We start from the raw sequence: 26398 nt of genomic DNA, 5'->3' as shown, positions 1-26398 counted from the left end.
CTTGCTACCAATAGAATGTTATTTATATGGGGGATACAATCTTCCCAGCTCTGCAGATTTAGCTGTGAAGAGACAATCATTAGATCATTTGTTTTGGTTCTGTCCATTTGTAGCTTGTTTTTGGACACAGGTCCAGGAATGGCTAAAGGATTGCAATATTTACCTGGAGCTAACCTTGCAGATAGCATTACTGGGTGATCTGAAAAGTCATAGTCAATCGATCAATAATATAATAATATTTTTAGCAAAAATGTTTATTTTTAATTCACAATCTGTAGAAGCAATGAGAATAGAAAGGTTCAGAACTTTTGTAAAACATCACAGTACGGTTGAAATATATATGGCAAATAGAAATCCTATATGGATGGTGTTAAGAGATAGATGGGAGGTATTGAATAGAGTTGAAGGATGGGACTAATAACAAATAACAACAAATAATAACAAAGATAGCTAACAATGTAAGCATACTGTGTCCATAATAAGTATATAGGTTGTATGTTGGGAGCTTTTGGGAAAGAGCACAGTTAGAAAGATATGGCATATAGAAGCAAACCGGACGGACATCATGAAAATGATCGGAGAGGTTGAGAGTAGAAGAAATTCAGGAGCAAAAAAATTAAAAATAAAATATATATATATATAATATAATTATTGTAAAATTAACTGTGTCCATAAGGTGTAGATAGTAAGTATAGACCGGAAGTAGAGGCCTGGGCATTGTTGTTCACTAATTTACTCCAAGTAGGGAAAGGATGGCGGGGTTGAAAAGTAATAAAGGGGAGTATATATATAAAAAACATGGGGGATTGGAAGTGATGCAGACAATTACATTGATAGAAGATACAATCTATCTGCAATATTAAGCTGATCTACCCCCCCCCAAAAAATAAATAAAATAAAATAAAATAAACAACAACACAACATGTCTCCCCTCTGCATTCAAGCAGCCCTTGGCAGCTGACTGACTGGGACAAATAAATTACAAGAGCGATAGGTAGGCTAGGTTTATATTTTTTACAGTCTTTGGTTTATAGCCGCAGATATGGAGTTTCAGCACCTCATGAAAGTGCTCGTGCCACGTTACGAACTTCCCTCTTGCACTCATTTCAGCAAACAGCTAGCACCCGCTCTATATAATCTAAGCAAACCAAGTTGTCAATGAACTGGCCAATGCACCCTGTGTTGCGCTTACTTAACAGTGACATCCCATCACATTACCCCGGAGTGGGAGAGACACAACCCTTTTATGAGAGTCACAAGTGTACATCTGGCACTGAAGGAGGAACTGGAAATTTACCACATACGACTAGGAAAAATCCACTTAAACGGCCCTCAAACTGGTATTACTAGTGGAAAACTTGTCTATCAACCTGAGCACCCACTTCTCCCACATGGTGACCTCTGACGTCACCTACTAAGGAAATGGTCTCTATAACAGCATTTTCGGCAGTTGAATGCAACAACAAAACATTATTTATAAAATGCAATCTATTAGTGTTGTTTTATTAACTCTATAATTTCTTTACAAGCATGATAGCTATATGTTTAGTTTATGGTTGACAGCTTGTTGGCCATTAGCAAATATGCGTTTCTCAACGAGTTCAAATCACATGACTACTATTTACGACTTAAAAACGGGTAAATTCCCACCTCCCACATGGTTACAAAGGCAGCATCAGAGTGGAAACTTGAGAGGCCCAACATAACAATCCAGTGAACATTGTGAATGCTGAACATTGTGAATAGTATTTAATTTTCCTGATGTATTGAAACCGAACTGTGAACCCAAAACCGCAATACGTATCGAACCGTGGGTTTGGTGAACCGTTACACCTCTACAATCCATACAAATCAAATGGGACTGCCATTTAAATCTGTTGGTTTAATATGAGTGATTTCTGTTGTTTTGTTAAATAGGAATTATTAATAAGTGATACAGAGCAAATGCATTTTGGAAAGTTTATCTATGAGGTTGTTGTTTGATCTCAAATCATGTTTTCATAGATACTATATTACATTTACATTTACATTTTAGTCAGGGGGGGATTCAGGAGGGAGGAAAATGTGGCAAAGAGCTTCCTAGGGTTAGAGGCAGATGCTTGGAATTTAGAGTGGTAGAAAGTGGCCTTAGCAGCAGAAACAGATGAAGTGAAAAGATGCCAGGTCGGCAGGGAGTTTAGTTTTCTTCCATTTCCGCTCCGCTGCCCGGAGCTCTGTTCTGTGAGCTCGCAATGAGTCATCAAGCCACGGAGCTGGAGGGGAGGACCGAGCCGGCCGGGAGGATAGGGGACACAGAGAGTCAAAGGATGCAGAAAGGGAGGAGAGGAGGGTTGAGGAGGCAGAATCAGGAGATTGGAGGGAGAAGGATTGAGCAGAGGGAAGAGATGATAGGATGGAAGAGGAGAGAGTAGTGGGAGAGAGAGAGCGAAGGTTGCGGCGGCGCATTACCATCTGTGTAGGGGCAGAGTGAGTAGTGTTGGAGGAGAGCGAGAGAGAAAAGGAAACAAAGTAGTGGTCGGAGACATGGAGGGGAGTTGCAGTGAGATTAGTAGAAGAGCAGCATCTAGTAAAGATGAGGTCAAGCGTATTGCCTGCCTTGTGAGTAGGGGGGGACGGTGAGAGGGTGAGGTCAAAAGAGGAGAGGAGTGGAAAGAAGGAGGCAGAGAGAAATGAGTCAAATGTGGACATAGGGAGGTTGAAATCCCCCAAAACTGTGAGGGGTGAGCCATCCTCAGGAAAGGAACTTATCAAGGCGTCAAGCTCATTGATGAACTCTCCAAGGGAACCTGGAGGGCGATAGATGACAAGGATATTAAGCTTAAATGGGCTAGTGACTGTGACAGCATGGAATTCAAATGAGGAGATAGACAGGTGGGTTAGGGGAAAAATTGAGAATGTCCACTTGGGAGAGATGAGGATTCCTGTGCCACCACCCCTCTGACCAGATGCTCTCGGGGTATGCGAGAACACATGGTCAGACGAGGAGAGAGCAGTAGGAGTAGCAGTGTTTTCAGTGGTAATCCATGTTTCCGTCAGCGCCAGGAAGTCGAGGGACTGGAGGTTAGCATAGGCGGGGATGAAGTCAGCTTTGTTGGCAGCAGAACGGCAGTTCCAGAGGCTGCCTGAGACCTGGAACTCCAGGTGTGGGGTGCGTGCAGGGACCACCAGGTTAAAGAGGCAGCAGCCACGCGGTGTGAGGCGTTTGTGTAGCCTGTGCAGAGAGGAGAGAACAGGGATAGGCAGAGGCATAGTTGACAGGCTGTAGCAAATGGCTACAATAATGCAGAGGAGATCGGAATGAAATGAACTAAACATCTGGGAGAGGAGAGAGCAGGGCCTCCCTCACCAAAACTTCCACCTCAGAAACTATAATTGTTTCACTGAACCACCCGAACAAAAACTCTCCCAACTTCCACCTTTAGAAATCAGAATTGTTGTGAACCACAGCGGTTCAATGTTTAAAGGAATAGACTCAACCCACTTTATTCAGCTAGCTAACTATGACACCATAGCTAACTAGCATGCTAGCATCCAATAACACACAGTTTAGCACCAAAACTTGGTCACAACAAATCACCAATAGTGTGTTAACACACTAAGCAGATAATTTGTGTCCGTGTCTAGTTCCTTTCATAACGCAGCAATAATTAAACGTTGGCTAGCTTAGCACAAATATATTGTATTTAGCTGCCACAGTACAGCACACAATGGCTACTGTGTTGACTCTGTTCGAAAAACGGCTAGCTAGCTAGCTTCGTGCTACACCCGGCACCGCCGAAGACAATGCCAACCTACAGTAACTACCCACAACAGCCCACGATGCCTAACTATGACACCATAGCTAACTAGCATGCTAGCATCCAATAACACACAGTTTAGCACCAATACTTGGTTACAACAAACTACCAATAGTGTGTTAACACACTAAACAGATCATTCGCGTCCGTGTCTAGTTCCTTTCATAACGCAGCAATAATTAGACGTTGGCTAGCTAGCACAAGTATATTGTATTTAGCTACTACAGTACAGTTAGCTGGTCGTGTTGGCTAGCTAGCAATGGCTACTGTGTTGACTTTGTTTGAAGAACGGCTAGCTAGCTAGCTTCGTGCTACACCCGGCACCGCCGAAAAACAATGCTAACCTACAGTAACTACCCACAACAGCCCACGATGCCTAACTATGACGCCATAGCTAACTAGCATGCTAGCATCCAATAACACACAGTTTAGCACCAATACTTGGTTACAACAAACTACCAGTAGTGTGTTAACACACTAAACAGATAATTTGTGTCCGTGTCTAGTTCCTTTCATAACGCAGCAAAAATTAAACGTTGGCTAGCTGGCACATTAACATTGGAAACAACTCTCCACCGTTGCTAAACGTTACCAGTAGCTACCCGCTAGCTAGCTAGCCTCGTGCTTCTCCGGGCTCCGCCGTAAACAATACTTACCTACAATAATTACCTACGGAAACCTACAATAACTACCTAAATAAACTACCTACAATACCTAACTACAACTACCTACCTACGATCTAAATACATGGTTTAAGCTTTACTCAACACCATAAAAGAAGCCAAGCTTACCTCCTGCTTAGAGAAAACACAACCTCTCCAACACCACCTCACAAACCTATGACATATTAACATGTGCTGCCTAGTTAAAACCATGTAACTGGCACCTACTACCTCTTTGTTCTCTAACTTGACATTTTAGTAGATTTATAACTTAGATAAGAGTATGTAGCATAAGGATGGTCATATCTGACAGAAATTGCATGTGGCTTCCATTGCCTGTAAATGTGATTCGGTGAGTGCCTCGAGACAACGCTAATCCATTAAGCCTTCCCAACAGTGGTGGCCCACGTGGCGAATGTGCATGGGCCCAGATCGTGGGGTGCTCGGCATGGCACTGGCCGCTCATATTAGACATAGTGGGGAGGCCTTTCATTCTGACGGCCATTACGGGGTGGCCTCGAAACGTATGCTTTCTCCTGAGCAAAATGTCACGCACAATGTGATGTGTCAGAGGGCAGGTGTAAATCAATTCAATTATAAAGCCCTCTAAACAGACTACTGGATCTATGGTTTCCTGAAGTGTAATGATGTGACTGTATTTTTTAATTAGGCCTGAGTCCTCTCTAGCATAAGAGGTGTCTAAAAGAAAAAGGATTGGCCTCTCAATTCAATGCACATTGACGTAATAAGCTGTAGCTCAGTTGGTAGAGCATGGCGCTTGCAACGCCAGGGTTGTGGGTTTGTTTCCCACGGGGGGCCAGTATGAAAATGTATGCACTCACTAACTGTATGTCGCTCTGGATAAGAGCGTCTGCTAAATGACTAAAATGTAAATGTAAGCTTTAGGACTCATTATTGTATGGAGATGAGCCTCTTCTCTAGTCCATCAAAAGCAAGTAATGAGGCATTTGAAATATTCAGGCGACATTAGGAGAATAGAAATTGGAGCCAGGTCCTAAGCTTTTGCTTGTGTAACACATTAAGAGGTGCTCTCTTCATCAATTTCTCACCTACTGAGTTCTACGGCTATTTGGCCTGCTTCGCACTGCTTTCCCGTTAATACTTACATAGTAATACTGTATTCGAGTGGGCGTGCAGCAGGAGCACATTCAGGGCTATTTTGCCAAGCTTTCTTTTTGGCTTTTATCCAAAGGCACAGCCCAGATGTAAAGCTTAAAGGGCGACTGCACTTCCTGATTTGGCCTCATTTAGATTTGGTTCATTAAGAAATGCTAGCGGTCATGACTGAATTCAAATGTGAGTTGGTTTCGGGGTGTGGTTTGATATGACTGTCTCTTGTGTGTGTTCACAGATGAGAAGAGTTAGCCAAATCATTTCACCAGTTAGCTTCAGTCGGCTGGTGTGGCAAAGTTGGTTTGACTTTGGATAGCTTATCTCTGGAGATAGTTAGGGACCGTCATTAAATTTCACAATGTAAATGGAACAATATTTTCATGTTGCACATCTTTTAGTTGACTCATTAAATGCTTTCAATATTTGTATATGAATTTCTTCAATTTATAGTTAAGGAATAGAGCTAAGCACAGGCAACGTCCTAGAGGAAAACCTTCTTCAGTGTGCTTTACACCAGAGACTGGGAGAGGAATTCACCTTTCAGCAGGACAATAACCTACAACACAAGGTCAAATCTACACTGGAGTTGCTTACCATCGGTAAGGACTGGGGAGTTTTTCAGGATAAAAAATAAACTGAATGGCTCAGTCTGCTTTCCACCAGACATTGGGAGATGAATACACCTTTCAGCAGGACAATAACCTAAAACACAAGGCCAAATCTACATTAAAGTTGCTTACCAAGAAGACAGTGAATGTTCCTAAGTGGCCAAGTTACAGTTTGGACTTAAATCCGCTTGAAAATCTATGGCAAAACTAGAAAATTGCTGTCTAGCCTTGATCCCCAACATCTTGACAAAGAATAATGGCAAATATTGCACAATCCATGTGTGCAAATCTGTTATAGACTTTCCCAAGAAGACTCACAGCTTTAATCGATTCCCAAGGTGTTTCTAACATGTAATGACTCAGGGAACTGCATATGCAATGACCATATTTTAGTTATTACATTTTTGTTAATCTTTAAAAATAAATATTTCAACATTTTCTTCCTCGTTGACATAGAAAAATGACAGTTCAATCCATTTTAACTCCACTTTGTAACACAATAAAATCTGAAGAAATCCAAGGGGTCTGAATACTTTTGCAAGGCACGTACAGTATATGGATGTCACACAGCCACAGATTTCCCCCAAGCAAAATCAACTCAAAGAAGTCTAGTGCAGATTAAAACTGTTTTCGTGTTGACTTCGACCTATCATATATTTTTGTAAACAAATGTCTGCATTTTTTTCACAGACAAATGCCTGCACATCTACAACAGACTGGCGACATGTACTGTTTATGACAGCAAAGACAGCAAATGCAAATAACTACTCCATGCTGATGGCTTTTCCCTGAACCTCTAATAAAGTGAGAGCAGCCCAAATGACCCACTTTAACGGGGGTGATGAAGCAGCAGCCCATTCCACTGCCATAAACGCAGCCCCATTAATAACATTATTAGAGTGTAAGGGAAGAGGCAATCGCCACACTGTTATGTTCACTCAGCATGTTCTGCACAAAGCTTAGCTTCCATGATCCCCAGGAGGTAGTAACAGGCAAGTAATTTTAATAAAGGCCACAAATACATCTATCGCCTATGCACAGATTTAATATCAATGTTGAGGGGGCTAGTTAGTTTTCACCCTCAGGGTTTCCGGTGGCATCTCTCAGGGGCAGACAGGGATTGAAGTGACATTCACAAGCTTGCGTCTCAGAGAATTGTTTGCTTTCAAGGGGATGCTGTCGATCACTACTTCAACAGCTCCCTGCTTTTTCACATTTCCATGGCAATTTGATCTAAAAAAATGTCATCCTATTTAAATGATTTAGCGCACAACTAAATTAAAGATGCTTGTTATGAGAAAGAAATAAACTTTCACATTAGGGTATAGTTAGACCATAGAAATCATATTAAATTACTAGAGGGGCTATGTCATGAACCCTAAAAGTTCCTGAATGAGGTGAATATGGCAGCCATATTGGTCAGGGAGAAATCCAAACAAGTCTAATTGGAATGACTGGCAGTAGAGCCATAATCTTGATTTTACTTATGCAGGAAAATAAAAGTAAGGCATGTGATAACAGAAATTGTGTAATAGAATTATTGTCAACCTATAATATTGTTATATACTGTGCATTCGGAAAGTATTCAGACCCCTTGCTTTTTCCACATTTTGTTACGTTATAGCCTTATTCTAAAATTGATTAAAATCATGTTTTTCTTCATCAATCTACACACAATACCCCATAATGACAAAGCGAAAACAGGTTTTCAGAATTTTAGCAAATGTATTAAAAATACAAAAACAGATACGCTGTTTACATAAGTATTCAGACCCTTTGCTATGAGACTCAAAATTCAGCTCGGGTGCATCCTGTTTCCATTGATCATGCTTGAGATGTTTCTACAACTTGATTGGTGTCCACATTTGGAAAGGCACACACCTGTCTATATAAAGTCCCACAGTTGACAGTGCATGTCAGAGCAAATACCAAGCCATGAGGTCAAAGGAATTGTCCGTAGAGCTCCGAGACAGGATTGTTTCGAGGCACAGATCTGGGGAAGGGTACCAATTTTATTTTGCAGCATTGAAGGTCCCCAAGAACACAGTGGCCTCCATCAAGTTTGGAACCACCAAGACTCTTCCTAGAGCTGGCCGCCCGACCAAACTGAGAAATCGGGGGAGAAGGGCCTTGGTCAGGGAGGTGACCAAGAATCCGATGGTCACTAACAGAGCTCCAGAGTTCCTCTGTGGAGATGGGAGAACCTTCCAGAAGGACAACCATCTCTGCAGCACTCCACCAATCTGGCCTTTATGGTAGAGCGGCCAGACGGAAGCTACTCCTCAGTGAAAGGCACATGACAGCCCGCTTGGAGTTTGCCAAAAGGTACCTAAAGAACTCTCAGACCATGAGAGAGAAGATTTCTGGTGTGATAAAACCAAGATTGAACTCTTTGGCCTGAATGCCAAGCGTCACGACTGGAGGAAACCTGGCACCATCCCTAAGGTGAAGCATGGTGGTGGCAGCATCATGCTGTGGGGATGTTTTTCAGTGGCAGGGACTGGGAGACTAGTCAGGATCGAGGGAAAGATGAACTGAGAAAAGTACAGAGAGATCCTTGATGAAAACCTGCTCCAGAGCACTCAGGAACTCAGACTGGGGCGAATGTTCACCTTCCAACAGGACAACAACCCAAAGCACACAGCCAAGACAACGCAGGAGTGGCATCGGGACAAGTCTCTGAATATCCTTGTGTGGTCCAGCCAGAGCCCGGACTTGAACCCGATCTAACATCTCTGGAGAGACCTGCAAATAGCTGTGCAGCGATGCTCCCCATCCAACCTGACAGAGCTTGATAGGACCTGCAGAGAAGAATGGGAGAAACTCCCCAAATACATTAGTGGCAAGCTTGTAGCGTCATACCCAAGAAGACTTGAGGCTGTAATCGCTGCCAAAGGTGCTTCAACAAAGTACTGAGTAAAGGGTCTGAGTACTTTTGCAAATGTGATATTTCCGTTTTTTATTTTAAATAAATATGCTAACATTTCTAAAAACCTGTTTTTGCTTTGTCATTATGTGGTATTTTGTGTAGATTGATGGGGATTTATTTATTTATTTTTAGAATAAGGCTGTAACGTAATAAAATGTGGAAAATGTAAAGGCGTCTGAATACTTTCCGAATGCACTGTATATATGTTGGTGAGATCCTAGAAGTTTCTCTGATGTTTTTGGGGACTATGTGTACAGGTAGATAGGTTGGAAAAGCTAAAGTGATCCGTTTGATGTTTTTGTTGCATTTTAAATGGTTATAAAAGAACTGTGAATTTCCATTATAGATTTGGAGAACATAGCTGGAACAATACCTTTGATGTGCAGGGGGATGTCAATGGATCAAAATGGCCAACAGTAGATGGTCATGTTTTCTAAGGGACAAGATTCCATTTATGTTGCATACAAATTAAATATGAATCAGATCGAAATATATAGATTAATACACTGGCGATTTTGCAGGTTTTCCTACTTACAAAGCGTGTAGAGATCTGTAATTTTTTATCATAGGTACACTTCAACTGTGAGAGACGGAATCTAAAACAAAAATCCAGAAAATCACATTGTATGATTTTTAAGTAATTCATTTGCATTTTATTGCATGACATAAGTATTTGATCACCTACCAACCAGTAAGAATTCCTGCTCTCACAGACCTGTTAGTTTTTCTTTAAGAAGCCCTCCTGTTCTCCACTCATTACCTGTATTAACTGCACCTGTTTGAACTCGTTACCTGTATAAAAGACACCTGTCCACACACTCAATCAAACAGACTCCAACCTCTCCACAATGGCCAAGACCAGAGCGCTGTGTAAGGACATCAAGGATAAAATTGTAGACCTGCACAAGGCTGGGATGGGCTACAGGACAATAAGCAAGCAGCTTGGTGAGAAGGCAACAACTGTTGGCGCAATTATTATAAAATGGAAGAAGTTCAAGATGACGGTCAATCACCCTCAGTCTGGGGCTCCATGCAAGATCTCACCTTGTGGGGCATCAATGATCATGAGGAAGGTGAGGGATCAGCCCAGAACTACACGGCAGGACCTGGTCAATGACCTGAAGAGAGCTGGGACCACAGTCTCAAAGAAAACCATTAGTAACACACTACGCCGTCATGGATTAAAATCCTGCAGCGCACGCAAGGTCCCCCTGCTCAAGCCAGCGCATGTCCAGGCCCATCTGAAGTTTGCCAATGACCATCTGGATGATCCAGAGGAGGAATGGGAGACGGTCATGTGGTCTGATGAGACAAAAATAGAGCTTTTTGGTCTAAACTCCACTCACCGTGTTTGGAGGAAGAAGAACAATGAGTACAACCCCAAGAACACCATCCCAACCATGAAGCATGGAGGTGGAAACATCATTCTTTGGGGATGCTTTTCTGCAAAGGGGACAGGACGACTGCACCGTATTGAGGGGAGGATGGATGGGGCCATGTATCGCGAGATCTTGGCCAACAACCTCCTTCCCTCAGTAATAGCATTGAAGATGGGTCGTGGCTGGGTCTTCCAGCATGACAACGACCCAAAACACACAGCCAGGGCAACTAAGGAGTGGCTCCGTAAGAAGCATCTCAAGGTCCTGGAGTGGCCTAGCCAGTCTCCAGACCTGAACCCAATAGAAAATCTTTGGAGGGAGCTGAAAGTCCGTATTGCCCAGCGACAGCGCTGAAACCTGAAGGATCTGGAGAAGGTCTGTATGGAGGAGTGGGCCAAAATCCCTGCTGCAGTGTGTGCAAACCTGGTCAAGACCTACAGGAAACGTATGATCTCTGTAATTGCAAACAAAGGTTTCTGTACCAAATATTAAGTTCTGCTTTTCTGATGTATCAAATACTTATGTCATGCAATAAAATGCAAATTAATTACTTAAAAATCATACAATGTGATTTTCTGGATTTTTGTTTTAGATTCCGTCTCTCACAGTTGAAGTGTACCTATGATAAAAATTACAAACCGCTACATGCTTTGTAAGTAGGAAAACCTGCAAAATCGACAGTGTATCAAATACTTGTTCTCCCCACTGTAGGTTGCGAGTGTCCACTGTAAAAAGTCATCAAGGTTGCACAGATATTGCAACGGTGGGCACAACACACCTACGTGCATGCACACACACACATTTTCATCTACCGAGCTTTCTGAGGAAACATTAACGTGACCATGTATTTCATACTCCTCTATTCTTTGGTGTAAAGTCACGGTTGCACTTTACCTTCACTTACATCACCATGGATATTTTCAATTATTTGCTAAGAATTCTGTTTCACAGTGATAATAGCTTGACAGATGAGATCCACTGGGACCTCATCAGAATTTCCTCTGCCATTTGGCTCTTGATAGAGCATCCTGCTATAAAACCTGGGATGTTTGAATCGTCTCTACAAAGCTTGAGAATCCATCTACGTTTTACTTCCAAAAATGTTTTACACTACAGTTTCTACCTCTAGTTTTGTCTTATGCACACATTTTAGGTTATCCAATGATAAATTGTGTGTACATTATTCCATTTAGAGCCATTTATTTATGAACAGAAGGCTGAAAAACCTTCACAGAGGCGAAAGCTCCATTGTGACATAAATACCCTGTAGAAATCACCTAACATCCACAGACCTTGATTCTACTTTTTCAATTAATTACCAGCACCACCCCTCGCTGTGCTAACATGAACCGAGTGAGTTATCTCCTGGGGTTTGGACTCCTGACTACCATCAGGGCCATGTGACCTAGCATGTATGTTTTAATCGATTGGCAACTGCCATTTTTAAGCTAGAGGAATATGGTCCCCTGGTCCTTCACAGACTCTCCAGTCCATTCATCTCAGCAGGAGACTTGGAGGGCCAAAATGCTATTCACCAGACAGTGGCCGTACTTCCACACTAGCGTACTACATACTTCAACTGCATAGTATGTACTCATCGTCGCATACTATTTAAAACATACTGTTTAGTAAAAAGTATGCAGTATGCCACAGCCGCAACATACTACCTTTGGTGCATTCAAGACAACTGGTGATCTTCAGGTCGTAGTTAGAGCTTTGGGATGATGCTTGAGTTTCTAACTTGTAATTCCGAGTTGGATGACCGTTCAAAAGATTTTTCCCAGTCGGAGCAAGCTTTTTTTCAGAGTTCCCCATTGTCTTGAACCACCATGAGATACGGCTTCGCAAATGAACTGGAAAGGATCGTGTGTAGCCCCACCCAGTGACCTTTCACTATAGCGGAATGCCATAGTGTTGTTGTTTTGGGCTAACTTTAGATAGACTTGAGTTAACCGTAGGCCTAAGCATGTATCAATTGAAGAGTCACCTGAAGCATGAGAGTAATGGGAGATGCAGTAGAGGAATGCAGTACTAAGGCAGAGGGCTCGTAATGAGGACGACTGGCTAGCTAGCTACTACTCTGAACTGTGTGTGGTGAGCTTTCTGGTGCCGGGTGCTGCTGAGGCATCACCCAAGTGGGTGCCATACATTGTGAAGGAGAAGTCCAGTGGCTACACGACTCAGGATGGTTCCCAGAGTAGCTAGCCCTCTACAAGATTGTCACCAGACTCCATCTTCATCAATCATCTCCCTGACCACCTTCCTCTGATCATGCTCCGGTACTGCTTGCCGTGCGGTAGCAGAGAGAACAGTCTATGACTTGGCTGGCTGGAGTCTTTGACAATTCTTAGGGCCTTCCTCTGACACCACATTTTCTTGTTTGCTTATGGCCCTATACAGCTCGTTGAGTGCGGTATTAGTGCCAGCATCAGTTTGTGGTGGTAAGTAGACAGCTATGAAAACTCTCTTGGTAAATAGTATGGTCTACAGCTTATCATGAGGTATTCTAACTCAGGCAAGCAGAGACTTCCTTAATATTAGAGATCGCGCACCAGTTGTTGTTAACAAAGAGACACACACCACCCCGACGCTGCCTACTAACATCTGTAGTCATGAAATGCTTTGAAAGGCTGGTCATGGCTCGCATCAACACCATCATCCCAGACACCCTGGACCCATTCCAATTCGCAAACCACCCCACAGATGATGCAATCTCTATTGCACTCCACACTGCCCTTTCCCACCTGAATAAAAGGAACACCTATGTGAGAAAGCTGTTCATTGACTACAGCTCAGCATTCAACACCATAGTGCCCTCCAAACTCATCACTAAGCTAAGGACCCTGAGACTGAACACCAACCTCTGCAACTGGATCCTGGACTTCCTGACGGGCCACCCCCAGGTGGTGAGGGTAGGCAAGAACACATCCGCCACGCTGACCCTCAACACGGGGGACCCTCAGGGTTGTGTGCTTAGTATAGGAGGGGACTATCTGTTCATCCACGACTGCGTGGCCACGCACGACTCCAACACAGTCATTAAGTTTGCAGATGACACGACGTTGTAAGCCTGATCACTGACAACGATGAGACAGCCTATAGGAAGGAGGTCAGAGACCTCTCCCTCAACGTCAGCAAGACAAAGGAGCTGATCGGAAAGAGAGGGCTGAGCAGGCCCCCATTCACATCGACGGGGCTGTAGTGGAGCGGGTTGAGAGCTTCAAGTTCCTCGGTGTCCACATCACTAAGGACCTGTCATGGTCCAAACACACCAACACAGTCGTGAAGAGGGCATGACAATGCCTCTTCCCCCTCAGGAGGCTCCCTTGTGATCGAGATGTAGTTGTCCCTGATTGCATTGACTTTGCTCACAGCTGCTTGTTTGAAGAAGTGTCATTACTGTGATCAAGATGTGGTTGTCCCACTGGCTATCCTAAGTAGAATGCACCAATTTGTAAGTCGCTCTGGATAAGAGTGTCTGCTAAATGACTTAAATGTAAATGAGGCTGAAAATATTTGGCATGGGCCCTCAGATCCTCAAGAAGTTCTATAGCTGTACCAGCTATAGCTGTACCAGCTGTAAGTCGCTCTGGATAAGAGCGTCTGCTAAATGACTAAAATGTAAAAATGTAAATGTAAATTGAGAGCATCTTGACTAGATGCATTACCGCTTGGTATTGTGTGACGACCCTCCCACTCTGTCTGCCGTATTCTCTCTCTTTGCTCTTGTTTCCTTATTAGGATGCCGGTGGGCGGAGTTGGGAACTTACGGTTGTTGCCTCAGTTTAATGAAAAGGACCCTGAGACATTCTTTTAGTTGTTTGAGTGTGTTGCTGATGCTAGGAGTTGGCCTGATTCTGACCGCACTTTGATGTTGCAGTGTGTGCTGACTGGTAAAGCGCAGGAAGCATATTCAGCTCTTAGTGTAGTCGACAGTGTCAGTTATGATAAGGTTTAAACGGCTTTGTTACAGATTTACGAATTGGTCCTTGAGGCTTACCACCAACGATTTAGAACTTTAAAAAGGGATGATCAGGAGACTGTGTGATCTGATTATGTTAGAGCAATTTAAGGACACAATCCCTGATCGTATAGTGACGTACGTTAACGAACAAAAAATAAAGACTGTCGCTGAGGCTGCGGTTTTGGCAGATTAATATGTTTTGACTCACAAAAATGTTTTTTCAGAACCCCGTATTCGGAGTGAGTGGGGGCGTTCGCAGAGATTTGGGCCTCGCTCACCGAGATACTTCGGTTCACTAGGGTTGAGCCCGATTCTCGTGGGAAAACTGACTTTGGTCAAGAGTGTCACTACTGTCAAGACTTAGGTCATTGGAAAAACAAATGTCCGGTTCTCAGGTCTAGGGGTAAATTCAGTACAGGTGCTTATGTTAAATCTAAGCCTACGGCGTTAGCTGCGCCTGTTCCACATCAGTTCACTCCTGACACATTGTCTCATGCCCAGGGGCATGTGAAAGTCCATATTGATCCAGACTATTTACCTTTCATTACGGAGGGTTTTGTGTCTATGTTAGGAAGTAAGAACCTAGTGCCAGTGAAAATCCTAAGAGACACAGGTGCCTCTGAATCGTTTGTGTTGGAATCTGTGTTATCCTTCTCTGCGGAGACTGATTCGGGGAATAGTGTTCTAATTAGGGGAATAGGTTTGAACACTCTGTCAGTTCCATTGCATAAACTGATGTTGGATTGTGGACTGGTGAAAGGTGAGGTTGTTGTGGGGGTGCGTCCTTCATTGCCTATTGAGGGTATCGACGTGATCCTTGGGAATAACTTGGCTGGTGAGCGTGTGTGGCCTATCATGTTTCCATCTTTAGTGGTTTCCACTAAGCCGTTAATTGTAGGGATTCCTGATGAGAGTGCGCAGAATTTCCCAGAGGTGTTCTCTGCGTGTGCAGTGACGCGTTCTATGATCCATGACGACCTGGTCACTGAACTGGCTAACGAGAATACCACAAAGAAGTATGTCACTGTTTTCCCTGTTATCCCGTTATCTGTATCCCGCTCCGATTTAATCGAGGCGCAACGGACTGACCCCACATTAGAAGAGTTGCGGGACCAAATTGTGCCTGTGGAACAGTTGGGAGATGTCGCACAGGGCTATTTTCTCCAAGAGGAGGTCCTGATGAGAAAGTGGATGTCTCATGGTAGTTATTTTCTGGGGGAGGCGATTAGTCAGGTTGTGGTAGCAGTTAAGCTTTGTGAGTTGGTGTTGACAACTTCTCACAACGACATTGCTGGACATATGGGTGTGAGGATAACCTACAATCGCATATTAAGACATTTCTTTTGGCCTAGATTATATGAGGGATGTTTCTGATTTCATAAAAACTTGTCACACCTGTCAATTAACTGGTAAACCTAATCAAGCTATTAAGCCGGTACCACTGTTTCCTATTCCTGTACTCAGTAAACCTTTTGAGTATCTGATTATTGACTGTGTTGGTCCTTTGACTCGTTCTAAAAAGGGTAGTCATTATTTGTTGACTGTGATGTGTCAGACCACTAGGTTTCCTGCTGCCTATCCTCTCCGGTCTATCACGACTAAGTCTGTGTTAAAAGCTTTGACTCAGTTTCTCTCACTGTTTGGAATCCCTAAGGTCATTCAAAGTGATCAAGGATCTAATTTCACCTCTAATCTCTTTGGTCAGGTTCTCCAACAGCTCCATATTAAACACAATTTGTCTAGCGCCTATCACGCGCAAATTCAAGGAGCACTGGAACGTTTCCATCAAACACTTAAGTCTTTGTTGAGAGCTTATTGTACTGAGATGGATAAGGATTGGGAGGAGGGGTTGCCTTGGTTACTGTTAGCCGCTAGGGAGGTTTCACAGGAGAGCACAGGTTTTAGTCCAAATGACCTTGTGTTTGGACATAGGGTGCGTGGGCTTTTATCTGTTCTCCAGGATGACTGGAAGCCTCCCGAGCCTCCTCAGTCCCTGTTATCATGTGTGTGTGATTTTCGGCGACGCTTGTATGCCGCTGGTGACATGGCTAAAGAGAAGCTATCATCTTCACAGGACAGGATGAAGAGCATATTTCATCGCCGAGCTGAGCCTCGTCACTTTAGTCCAGGTGATCAGGTTCTGGCTCTGCTGCCAATTGTTGGTTCTCCTTTTCAAGCCAAGTTTCAAGGTCCATATACAGTGGTGCACCAGTACACTGAGCAAAATTATCTAGTTGCCACTCCAGAACGGAGGAAAGCACACCAACTGTGCCATGTAAATTTGTTAAAACCCTATTATGCACGTTCCTCTGAGACTGAACAGAGGACGGTAAAACTGTTATTTTGGCTGATACTGTTATTTCCCTGGGTTCTGGTCATGCTAGGTCTGTGCATGAGGAGGAAGATGTTCCTGGTCCCAACGATTGCATACTGCAGGGTAGATTGAAAAATTCAGAGACACTGGATATTTTAGATAGCCTTCTTACTCATCTACCTGTTGATGGGCGGAAAGAGATGGTTGGTCTGATTCTGAGATTTCCAGGTTTGTTTTCTAATACACCTACACGTACAAACTGATGCTGACCCCATTCGTCAACGGTTCTATAGAGTTTCTTGAGAATAACTGCGTTGTCTGGATGCTGAGGTCAGGTACATGCTGGAGAGTAAAATAGCAGAGCCTTCTTTCTCCAGTTGGGCTTCTCCCTGTATCTTGGTCAGTAAATCAGATGGAAAAAACAGATTTTGTACGGACTACCATAAGGTAAACGATGTCACTAAGCCAGATTAATGTCCTCTTCCTCGGATGGATGACTGCGTTGATCAAGTCGGTGCAGCTAAGTTTGTGAGCAAATTTGACCTGTTAAAGGGCTATTGGCAGGTGCCACTGACGAGTAGGGCATGTGAAATCTCTGCCTTTATTACACCTTTTGGTCTGTACTCGTATTCGGTTATGAGTTTCGGCCTGCGTAATGCACCTGCCACTTTTCAGCGACTTATGAACAGGGTTGTCTCTGGTCTGGCCGGGTGCGCTGTTTATCTGGACGATGTAGTGATATGCAGATACTTGGGAGGAACATCTGTCCCGTATTCAAGCCTTGTTCGAATGTCTGGCTGCCTCAGATAAATTTGGCTAAATGTGAGTTTGCTCAGTTGACTGTTACATACCTTGGAAAGGTGGTTGAGCAGGGTGAAGTGCGTCCTGTTCGGGCTAAAGTGGTAGCTATTGATGCTTTTCCACCACCAACTACTAAAAAGGAACTGATGCGTTTCTTGGGAATGATTGGGTATTATCGTGGTTTTTGTAGGAACTTCTCTACTATGGTCGCTCCCTTGACAGATTTGCTGAAAGCTAAGGCTGTTTACGTATGGTCTTCTCGTTGTCAACAGGCTTTTGAAGATGCAAAGAGGTTGCTTACTTCAACTCCGGTGCTGGCTGCTCCTCGTGTGGATTTTTAATTTACCTTGCAGGTGGATGCTAGTCATGTGGGGGCAGGTGCAGTTTTGCTACTATTCGGTCATTGAAAAAGAAGCACTAGCACTCATATGGGCGCTGCAACACTTCGAAGTGTATGTCGGGTCGGGAGTAATACCTATTGTGATCTACACCGACCATAACCCTCTCACCTTTTTGAGGTCCATGATGTGTCCTAATCAGAGGATAATGAGATGGTGTTTATTTTTACAATCCTTCCATCTAGATGTGCGGCACATCCGGGGGACTGATAACGTGATTGCTGATGCACTCTCTTGTGCGCCCTGTTCCTGAATGTTTAGGTGACTGACCATTGTTTGGTTTTGTCATGTTCTATCTTTCCTGTCTGTTCCCTCCTGGTCTTGTGTTCTTCTTTCCTCTTAAATGTTGCTTCCTGTGTGTAAAGGATGCTGAGGTCTGGGGAGGAGGATGTTGGCTGGGGCAAGTGGAGGTGTGAACATGTAACAACTTGTTAATTTGGGACGCAGAGGCTGGTACGTTGTTCCGGGGTCCTTGTTGATCCGCGGTTTTATGGGGGGGGGGGGGGGGGGGGGGGGGGTGACGACCCTCCCACTCTGTCTGCCGTATTCTCTCTCTTTGCTCGTTTCCTTATTAGGATGCCGGTGGGCGGAGTTGGGAGGGTCGTCAGCTACATGGGAAACACCTGGGCTTGGGTGTGTCCCAGGATAAATGGACCTCTTCCACATTCATTGGGGAGACTCTCTCCATGCAGACACCTTTATTGATTTTTGTTGTGGTATTTTTGTGGCTTTTTGGTTGTTTGCTTTGGCACCTTTCAACACCTTGCATTATTACATTTATGCATGCAAAACACTCACTTACACTACTGATGACTGATTACACACACCATTGTTAATTGTACTTAGTTTACTTTAGTTAATAAATATATATTTTGGTATTCCTTGTCTCCACGTTGTCTCCCTTTTGTTATGAACTTTGAGCCGGTTCGTGACAATTGCAACTGCTTGGCATCCAACCGTAAGGCGCTACAGAGGGTAGTGTGTACGGCCCAGTACATCACTGGGGCCAAGCTCCCTGCCATCCAGGACCTCTATACCAGGCAGTGTCAGAGGAAGGCCCTAAAAATTGTCAGACTCCAGCCACCCAAGTCATAGACTGTTCTCTCAGCTACCGCATGGAGAGCGGTACCGGATCACCATGTCTGGGACCAAAAGGCTCCTGAACAGCTTCTACCCCCAAGCCATAAGACTGCTGAACAGTTAATCACATGACTACCCTGACTATTTGCATTGACCACCTTTTTATTTGCACTGACTCTCTTGCACCGGCTCTATGAGCACTCACTGGACTCTACCCACACACTCACAAGTACTACACTGACACTCCAATACACACATACACACACCCACTACATACAGTACACTCACACACACAAAAACACACACACACACTCACACAGACACTCTCACACTCTTTCACACTCTTCACATATGCTGCTGCTGCTACTCTGTTTATTATCTATCTTGATTGCCTAGTCACTTTTACCCCTACCTCCATGTGCATATTACCTCAATTACCTCAACTACCTCGTACCCCTGCACATTGACTTGGTACCGGTACCCCTTGTATAGGATAGCTTTCAACTTCAAACATACTGTACTACATGTAAAGCCCTGTAAAATGTATTATGCCAATTGCAGTACATTTCTCTGGAATACTTGCACCTTTCTAACATGTACAGTATATCTTCACACTTACATTAATGTGCTGGTGAAGCATAGGAAATAGATGTGAAAGTGTTGTTGCACTCAGAGAAAAGGGAAACGTTATTAGCACAGCAATAAATGTCAAGATAACACACAGTAGTGTACCGTGTATTTTCTTTTTCAGCCATGCAGGTGGCAGCTGCCACTCCAGCTCACACTCCTTCACGTAGATTCTGAAAATATATAAGATGAAGTACACCATTAACCAAAACAAGAGCAAAGTAGAGTTGTGTGGACCTTCTGTAGATAGCTAGAATGCCACATACTTTATCAAATTAGAGTGCCAAGGTGAAATAGTAACGAGTGCAGCTTACCATTACTTCAACCATAACAGGTTATATGCAATGAAACTAGCTAGACCCATTCAGCCTGTAACCGTTCAGGTAGAAACTAATATTGCATAGCATGAAAATTACAATCAGAATCAGCTCAACACAGTTACATTGATTTGACAAATCAGGAGAAGTAGAAGAAAAGAGAAGTGTTGGGACCAGCACCGCTGTGGGAAATAGGAATGAAGGCTACCGCATTACCAATGTTAGCTATTACTAACGTTAGCTATAACTAGTGATAGTGCAGTGGCAAGAGAGCTAACTATGGCCACATTACTTATTCAAAACATTTTTTTGCGGCTTTTCTCCTGCCATGTTCACCATTGAATTAAATGCCTGGTATTGTCATCAGACCCTGAAACAGTTTGAACACAAGCCCTGGTTACAGCAAGTAGCTAGTTAGCTAACTAGGCTAATGATACATATGAAGTTGTCACTCAACAGCAAGCAAGTAATCATGTAGCTATTGTTACTGTTTGAACAGTTATAACTTCTAGTCCTACTAAAGCACATAGCTAGCTAAAGGTACGGCAGGCAGCAGGCTGCAGATCGGTTTTCAAAGGTGTAACATTACAATGGAACATTCCTGTATGACATCCAGGCATTTAAAGTATACTCGATTTTCTAAATGTCACATACTATAAAATGTACTTTTTTTGCATAATCAAACAGCCTAATATTTAGGATGCAAGAATGGGTATTCGGACAAGGCCAGTTAGTCTTCGCTCTGCAGTCACACTGAGGTAAACTAGACTTGTGTTGACCATCAGAATGGGCTTACTGTGCAATGGCTGTTGGAGAGGAACAGACCAGTGAACAGAAATCAGCCTGTGAAAGCAAAAGTATATTTTATAGGGTACCAAATTCTGAGGGGAAACACACTTACGTAATGACTAAATTCTAAACTAAATTCTGTCATTTAATTGTGTCGTCTTCATTGATTTGTAATGGTATATCATTAGTGGGAGGTTTGGATAAAGTTATTCTGTGGCATTTAAAAGTAGGTTGGACATTGTCCCCAGCATTAGCCAGAAATGGACATGAGAAATGCTTAATAATTAGAGCAGTAGATCCAAAGGTGAATGAGATGCAGGAGAGGAAACTGTCAAAGTTGAGGAAACCAATCACCCCATTATCCCCAGTCACTGGCCACCTACAGTACATACAGTGCCTTCAGAAAGTATTCATACCCCTTTACTTATTCCACATTTTGTTGTGTTACAGCCTGAATTCAAAATAGATTAAATTTATTTTTCTTCCCACCCATTTACACACAATACCCCATAATGACAAAGTGAAAACATGCTTTTGTAAATGTTGTCAAATTTATTGAAAATGAAATACAGAAATATCTAATTCACATAAGTATTCACACCCCTGAGTCAATACTTTGTAGAAACACATGTCTTTCAATGTAGGTCTCTAAGAGCTTTCCACACCTTGATTGTGCAACATTTGCTCATTATTATTCTCAAAATTCTTGAAGCTCTGTCAAATTGGTTGTTGATCATTGCTAGACAACCATTTTCAGGTCTTGCCATAGATTTTCAAGTAGATTTAAGTCAAAACTGTAACTCGGCCACTCATGAACATTCACAGTCTTCTTGGTAAGCAACTCTAATGTAGATTTGGCCTTGTGTTTTAGGTTATTGTCCTGCTGAAAGGTGGATTCATCTCCCAATGTCTGGTGGAAAGCAGACTGAGCCATTCAGTTTATTTTTTATCCTGAAAAACTCCCCAGTCCTTACCGATTACAAGCAAATACATAACATGATGCAGCCACCACTGCTTGAAAATATGGCGAGTGGTACTCAGTAATGTGTTGTATTGGATTTGCCTCAAACATAACACTTTGTATTCAGGACATTTTTTTTTTTTTTACAATATTACTTTAGTGCCTTGTTGCAAACAGGATGCATGTTTTGGAATATTTGAATTATTTTCCTTCTGTCAATTAGGTTAGTATTGTAGAGTAACTACAATGTTGTTGATCCATCTTCAGTTTTCTCCTATCACAGCCATCAAACTCTAACTGTTTTAAAGTCACCATTGGCTTCATGGTGAAATCCCTGAGCGGTTTCCTTCCTCTCTGGCAACTGAGTTAGGAAGAACGCCTGTATCTTTGTAGTGACAGGGTCTATTGATACACCATCCAAAGTGTAATTAATAACTTCACCATGCTCAAAGTGTCTGCTTTACCAAATCTACCAATATGTGCCCGTATTTGCGAGTCATTGGAAAACCTCCCTTGTGTTTGTGGTTGAATCTGTGTTTGAAATTCGCTGCTCAACTGAGGGACCTTATAGATAATTACCCACTTCATATGTAAATACTGTATTCTAGTCAAGGCCTATCCTATTGAACTATTGCTGTAAATATATAATTATTCAGATACATGTTCTATCCATATACTGTCCATATTGTCTATACATCCCATCACATATATACAATGCATTCGGAAAGTATTCAGACCCCTTGACCTTTTCCACATTTTGTTACCTTACAGCCTTATTCCAAAATGGATGACATTCTTTTATTTTTTTCATTAATCTACACGACAAAGAAAATCATGTCCAATCAATTGAATTTACCACAGGTGGACTCCAATCAAGTTTTAGAAACATCTCAAGGATGATCAATGGAAACAGGATGCATCTGAGCTCAATTTCGAGTCTCAGAGCAAAGGGTCTGAATACTTATGTAAATAAGGTATTTCTGTTTTTTATTTTAAAAACATTTGCAAACATTTCTAAAAACCTGTTTTCGCTTTGTCATTATGGGGTATTGTGTGTAGATTGATGAGGAACATTTTTTATTTAATCCATTTTAGAATAAGGCTGTGACGTAACAAAATGTGGAAAAAGTCAACGGGTCTGAATACTTTCCGAATGCATTCTTGAGAGGCAGGTGCCAAACATTTGAGATAAATACAGTGAGGGAAAAAAGTATTTGATCCCCTGCTGATTTTGTACGTTTGCCCACTGACAAAGAAATGATCAGTCTATAATTTTAATGGTAGGTTTATTTGAACAGTGAGAGACAGAATAACAACAAAAAAATCCAGAAAAACACATGTCCAAAATTTTATAAATTGATTTGCATTTTAATGAGGGAAATATGTATTTGACCCCCTCTCAATCAGAAAGATTTCTGGCTCCCAGGTGTATTTTATACAGGTAACGAGCTGAGATTTGGAGCACACTCTTAAAGGGAGTGCTCCTAATCTCAGCTTGTTACCTGTCTAAAAGACACCTGTCCACAGAAGCAATCAATCAATCAGATTCCAAACTCTCCACCATGGCCAAGACCAAAAAGCTCTCCAAGGATGTCAGGGACAACATTGTAGACCTACACAAGGCTGGAATGGGCTACAAGACCATCGCCAAGCAGCTTGGTGAGAAGGTGACAACATTTGGTGCGATTATTCGCAAATGGAAGAAACACAAAAGAACTGTCAATCTCCCTCGGCCTGGGGCTCCATGCAAGATCTCACCTCGTGGAATTGCAATGATCATGAGAACGGTGAGGAATCAGCCCAGAACTACACGGGAGGATCTTGTCAATGATCTCAAGGCAGCTGGGACCATAGTCACCAAGAAAACAATTGGTAACACACTACGCCGTGAAGGACTGAAATCCTGCAGCGCCTGCAAGGTACCCCTGCTCAAGAAAGCACATATACATGCCCGTCTGACGTTTGCCAATGAACATCTGAATGATTCAGAGGAGAACTTGGTGAAAGTGTTGTGGTCAGATGAGACCAAAATCAAGCTCTTTGGCATCAACTCAACTCGCCGTGTTTGGAGGAGGAGGAATGCTGCCTATGACCCCAAGAACACCATCCCCACCGTCAAACATGGAGGTGGAAACATTATGCTTTGGGGTGTTTTTCTGCTAAGGGGACAGGACAACTCAAAGGGATGATGGACGGGGCCATGTACCATCAAATCTTGGGTGAGAACCTCCTTCCCTCAGCCAGGACATTGAAGATGGGTCGTGGATGGGTATTCCAGCATGACAATGACCCAAAACACATGGCCAAGGCAACAAAGGAGTGGTTCAAGAAGAAGCACATTAAGGTCCTGGAGTGGCCTAGCCATTCTCCAGACCTTAATCCCATAGAAAATCTGTGGAGGGAGCTGAACGTTTGAGTTGCCAAACGTCAGGCTCGAAACCTTAATGACTTGGAGAATATCTGCAAAGAGGTGAGTGCAAACCTGGTGGCCAACTACAAGAAACATCTGACATCTGTGATTGCCAACAAGGGTTTTGCCACCAAGTACTAAGTCATGTTTTGCAGCGGGGTCAAATACTTATTTCCCTCATTAAAAGCAAATTAAATCAATTTATACAATTTTTGACATGCGTTTTTCTAGATTTTGTTGTTGTTATTCTGTCTCTCACTGTTGAAATAAACCTACCATTAAAATTATAGACTGATCATTTCTTTGTCAGTGTGCAAACGTACAAAATCAGCAGGAAATCAAATACTTTTATCCCTCACTGTAAGCTTTTTGTGTATGGAACATTTCTGGGATCTTTTATTTCAGTTCATAAAAAATGAGACCAACACTTTACATGTTGTGTTTATATTTTTTTTCAGTGTATATATCTATAGGAATATATATATATTTATACTCCAGACTGACATTGCTCGTCCTAATATTTCTATATTTCTTAATTTCATTATTTTACTTTTTAGTTTCGTGTATTGTTGTGTATTGTTAGATATTACTGCACTATTGGAGCTAGGAACACAAGTATTTCGCTACACCTGCAATAACATCTGTTAAATATGTGTATGCAACAATACATTTGATTTTGACTTGTGAAGCAAATGTTTACTCCTGAACTTATTTAGACCTGCCAAAACAAAGGGGTTTAATTATTTTTGACTGAAGACATTTCAGCTTTTCATTTTTTATTAATTTGTAAACATTTCTAAAACATAATTCCACTTTGACATTATGGGGTATTGTGTGTAGGCCAGTGACAAATAATTTCAATTTGATCTATTTTAAATTCAAGCTGTAACATAACAAAATGTGGAAAAAGTCAAGGGGTGTGAATACTTTCTGAAGGCACTGTATCTGCCTGCCCTATCCATTCTAATAACCATTATTAGCTATAATAATGGATGTGACAATTGTTACATGTAAGTTCAAATTCACATAGCACTAGCTAGTTGCCTTGGTAACACATTTTCTAGCGAAAATACTTGCTAGCTAAGCATCTGTGCTAAATGTTAGCTAACTACTTATGACAATCAAATTCAACAATGCCAATAATGTTTTAAATTTGACTTTTGAAAGAGCAGCTCAAAGATGTAACACTGTTTTACAATACTTTTGGTTTCGCCTCTTGGGAACATTTTACTAGCTAGTGGCCACCAAATGTGCCGAAAATGACATGCAACAATGCTGGTTAAAAGTTGGCTAAATTAATACTGGCTCACAAGCTAAATTCACTTGCATCCTTTCTTTTCGTTGGTGGTGCATTTTTTTGAATTTTTGTATTTTATGTTAGAACTACTTTTTAGCTGTTAATAAAAAGAAAATGCTTTGCGTTTACTGAGAAATAATCAACACCCTCTGAAAATTAAGAATCGAGAACTAAGGCTGAACAATGTAATTCATTGTTTTAATATGTTGGTAACTGTTTTATAAAAGCAATAAGGTACCTCAGGGTTTGTGCTATATGGACAATATACCACGGTTAAGGGCTAAGAACAAGGCCCTACGCACTAAGCACACTGATACTCCAACACACATGCAAACACTCACTCCACCATTTGCTCACACACACATAATATGCACATACATTTATACTGACTCTACACACCCACTCACATACAATCATCATATACGCTGGTGCTACTCTGTTTATCATATATCCTGATGCCTAGTCAACTTACCCATCTACATATCTACCTCTATCGATCCAGTATCCCTGCACATTGTAAATATGGTACTGGAACTGACCCTGTATATAGTATGCTTACTTACTTTATCGTGTTCTTCTTATTTTTATATCTTGTGTGTTTTTGTTCTACCTTGTTATTTTTAGTATTACATTGTTATTGATTAATGCATTGTTAAGGTTAGAGCTGGCAAGAAAGGCATTTCACTGTACTTGTGCATGTGACATTAAAAACGGAAAAAATTGAAATTGTATATTGGCCATATAACACACCCCATCGGGCCTTATTGCTTAAATGTGCTATGTTTTTGTTTCCTCTTTCCTTAGTACCTGCGAAGATCACAAACATATCGGCGGACATCACAGTGAACGAGGGCAGCAATGTAACTCTCATGTGTCTGGCCATTGGACGACCAGAGCCTAACATCATATGGAAACATCGCTCTGCAAAAGG

At 42.3% G+C, this 26398-nt stretch overlaps 1 protein-coding gene across 1 annotated transcript in view; it reads left to right on the top strand.

Moving 5' to 3' along the window:
• LOC311142860 (opioid-binding protein/cell adhesion molecule-like) overlaps nt 1–26398 on the top strand; it is a gene marked incomplete at both ends in the record, with an annotated part of 201114 nt that overhangs the window by 107742 nt on the left and 66974 nt on the right. Inside the window, one exon of the mRNA XM_084178558.1 lies at nt 26272–26397. Within this exon, the coding sequence (XP_084034684.1) occupies nt 26272–26397 (126 nt within the window). The remainder of the gene's footprint in view (nt 1–26271; nt 26398) is intronic.

The sequence above is a fragment of the Coregonus lavaretus genome (assembly GCF_964263955.1).
Source record: "Coregonus lavaretus genome assembly, chromosome: 15".
Lineage (NCBI taxonomy): Eukaryota > Metazoa > Chordata > Actinopteri > Salmoniformes > Salmonidae > Coregonus > Coregonus lavaretus.
Note: the sequence above shows the minus strand (reverse complement) of the source record. Positions and strands in the feature narration are given on the sequence as shown.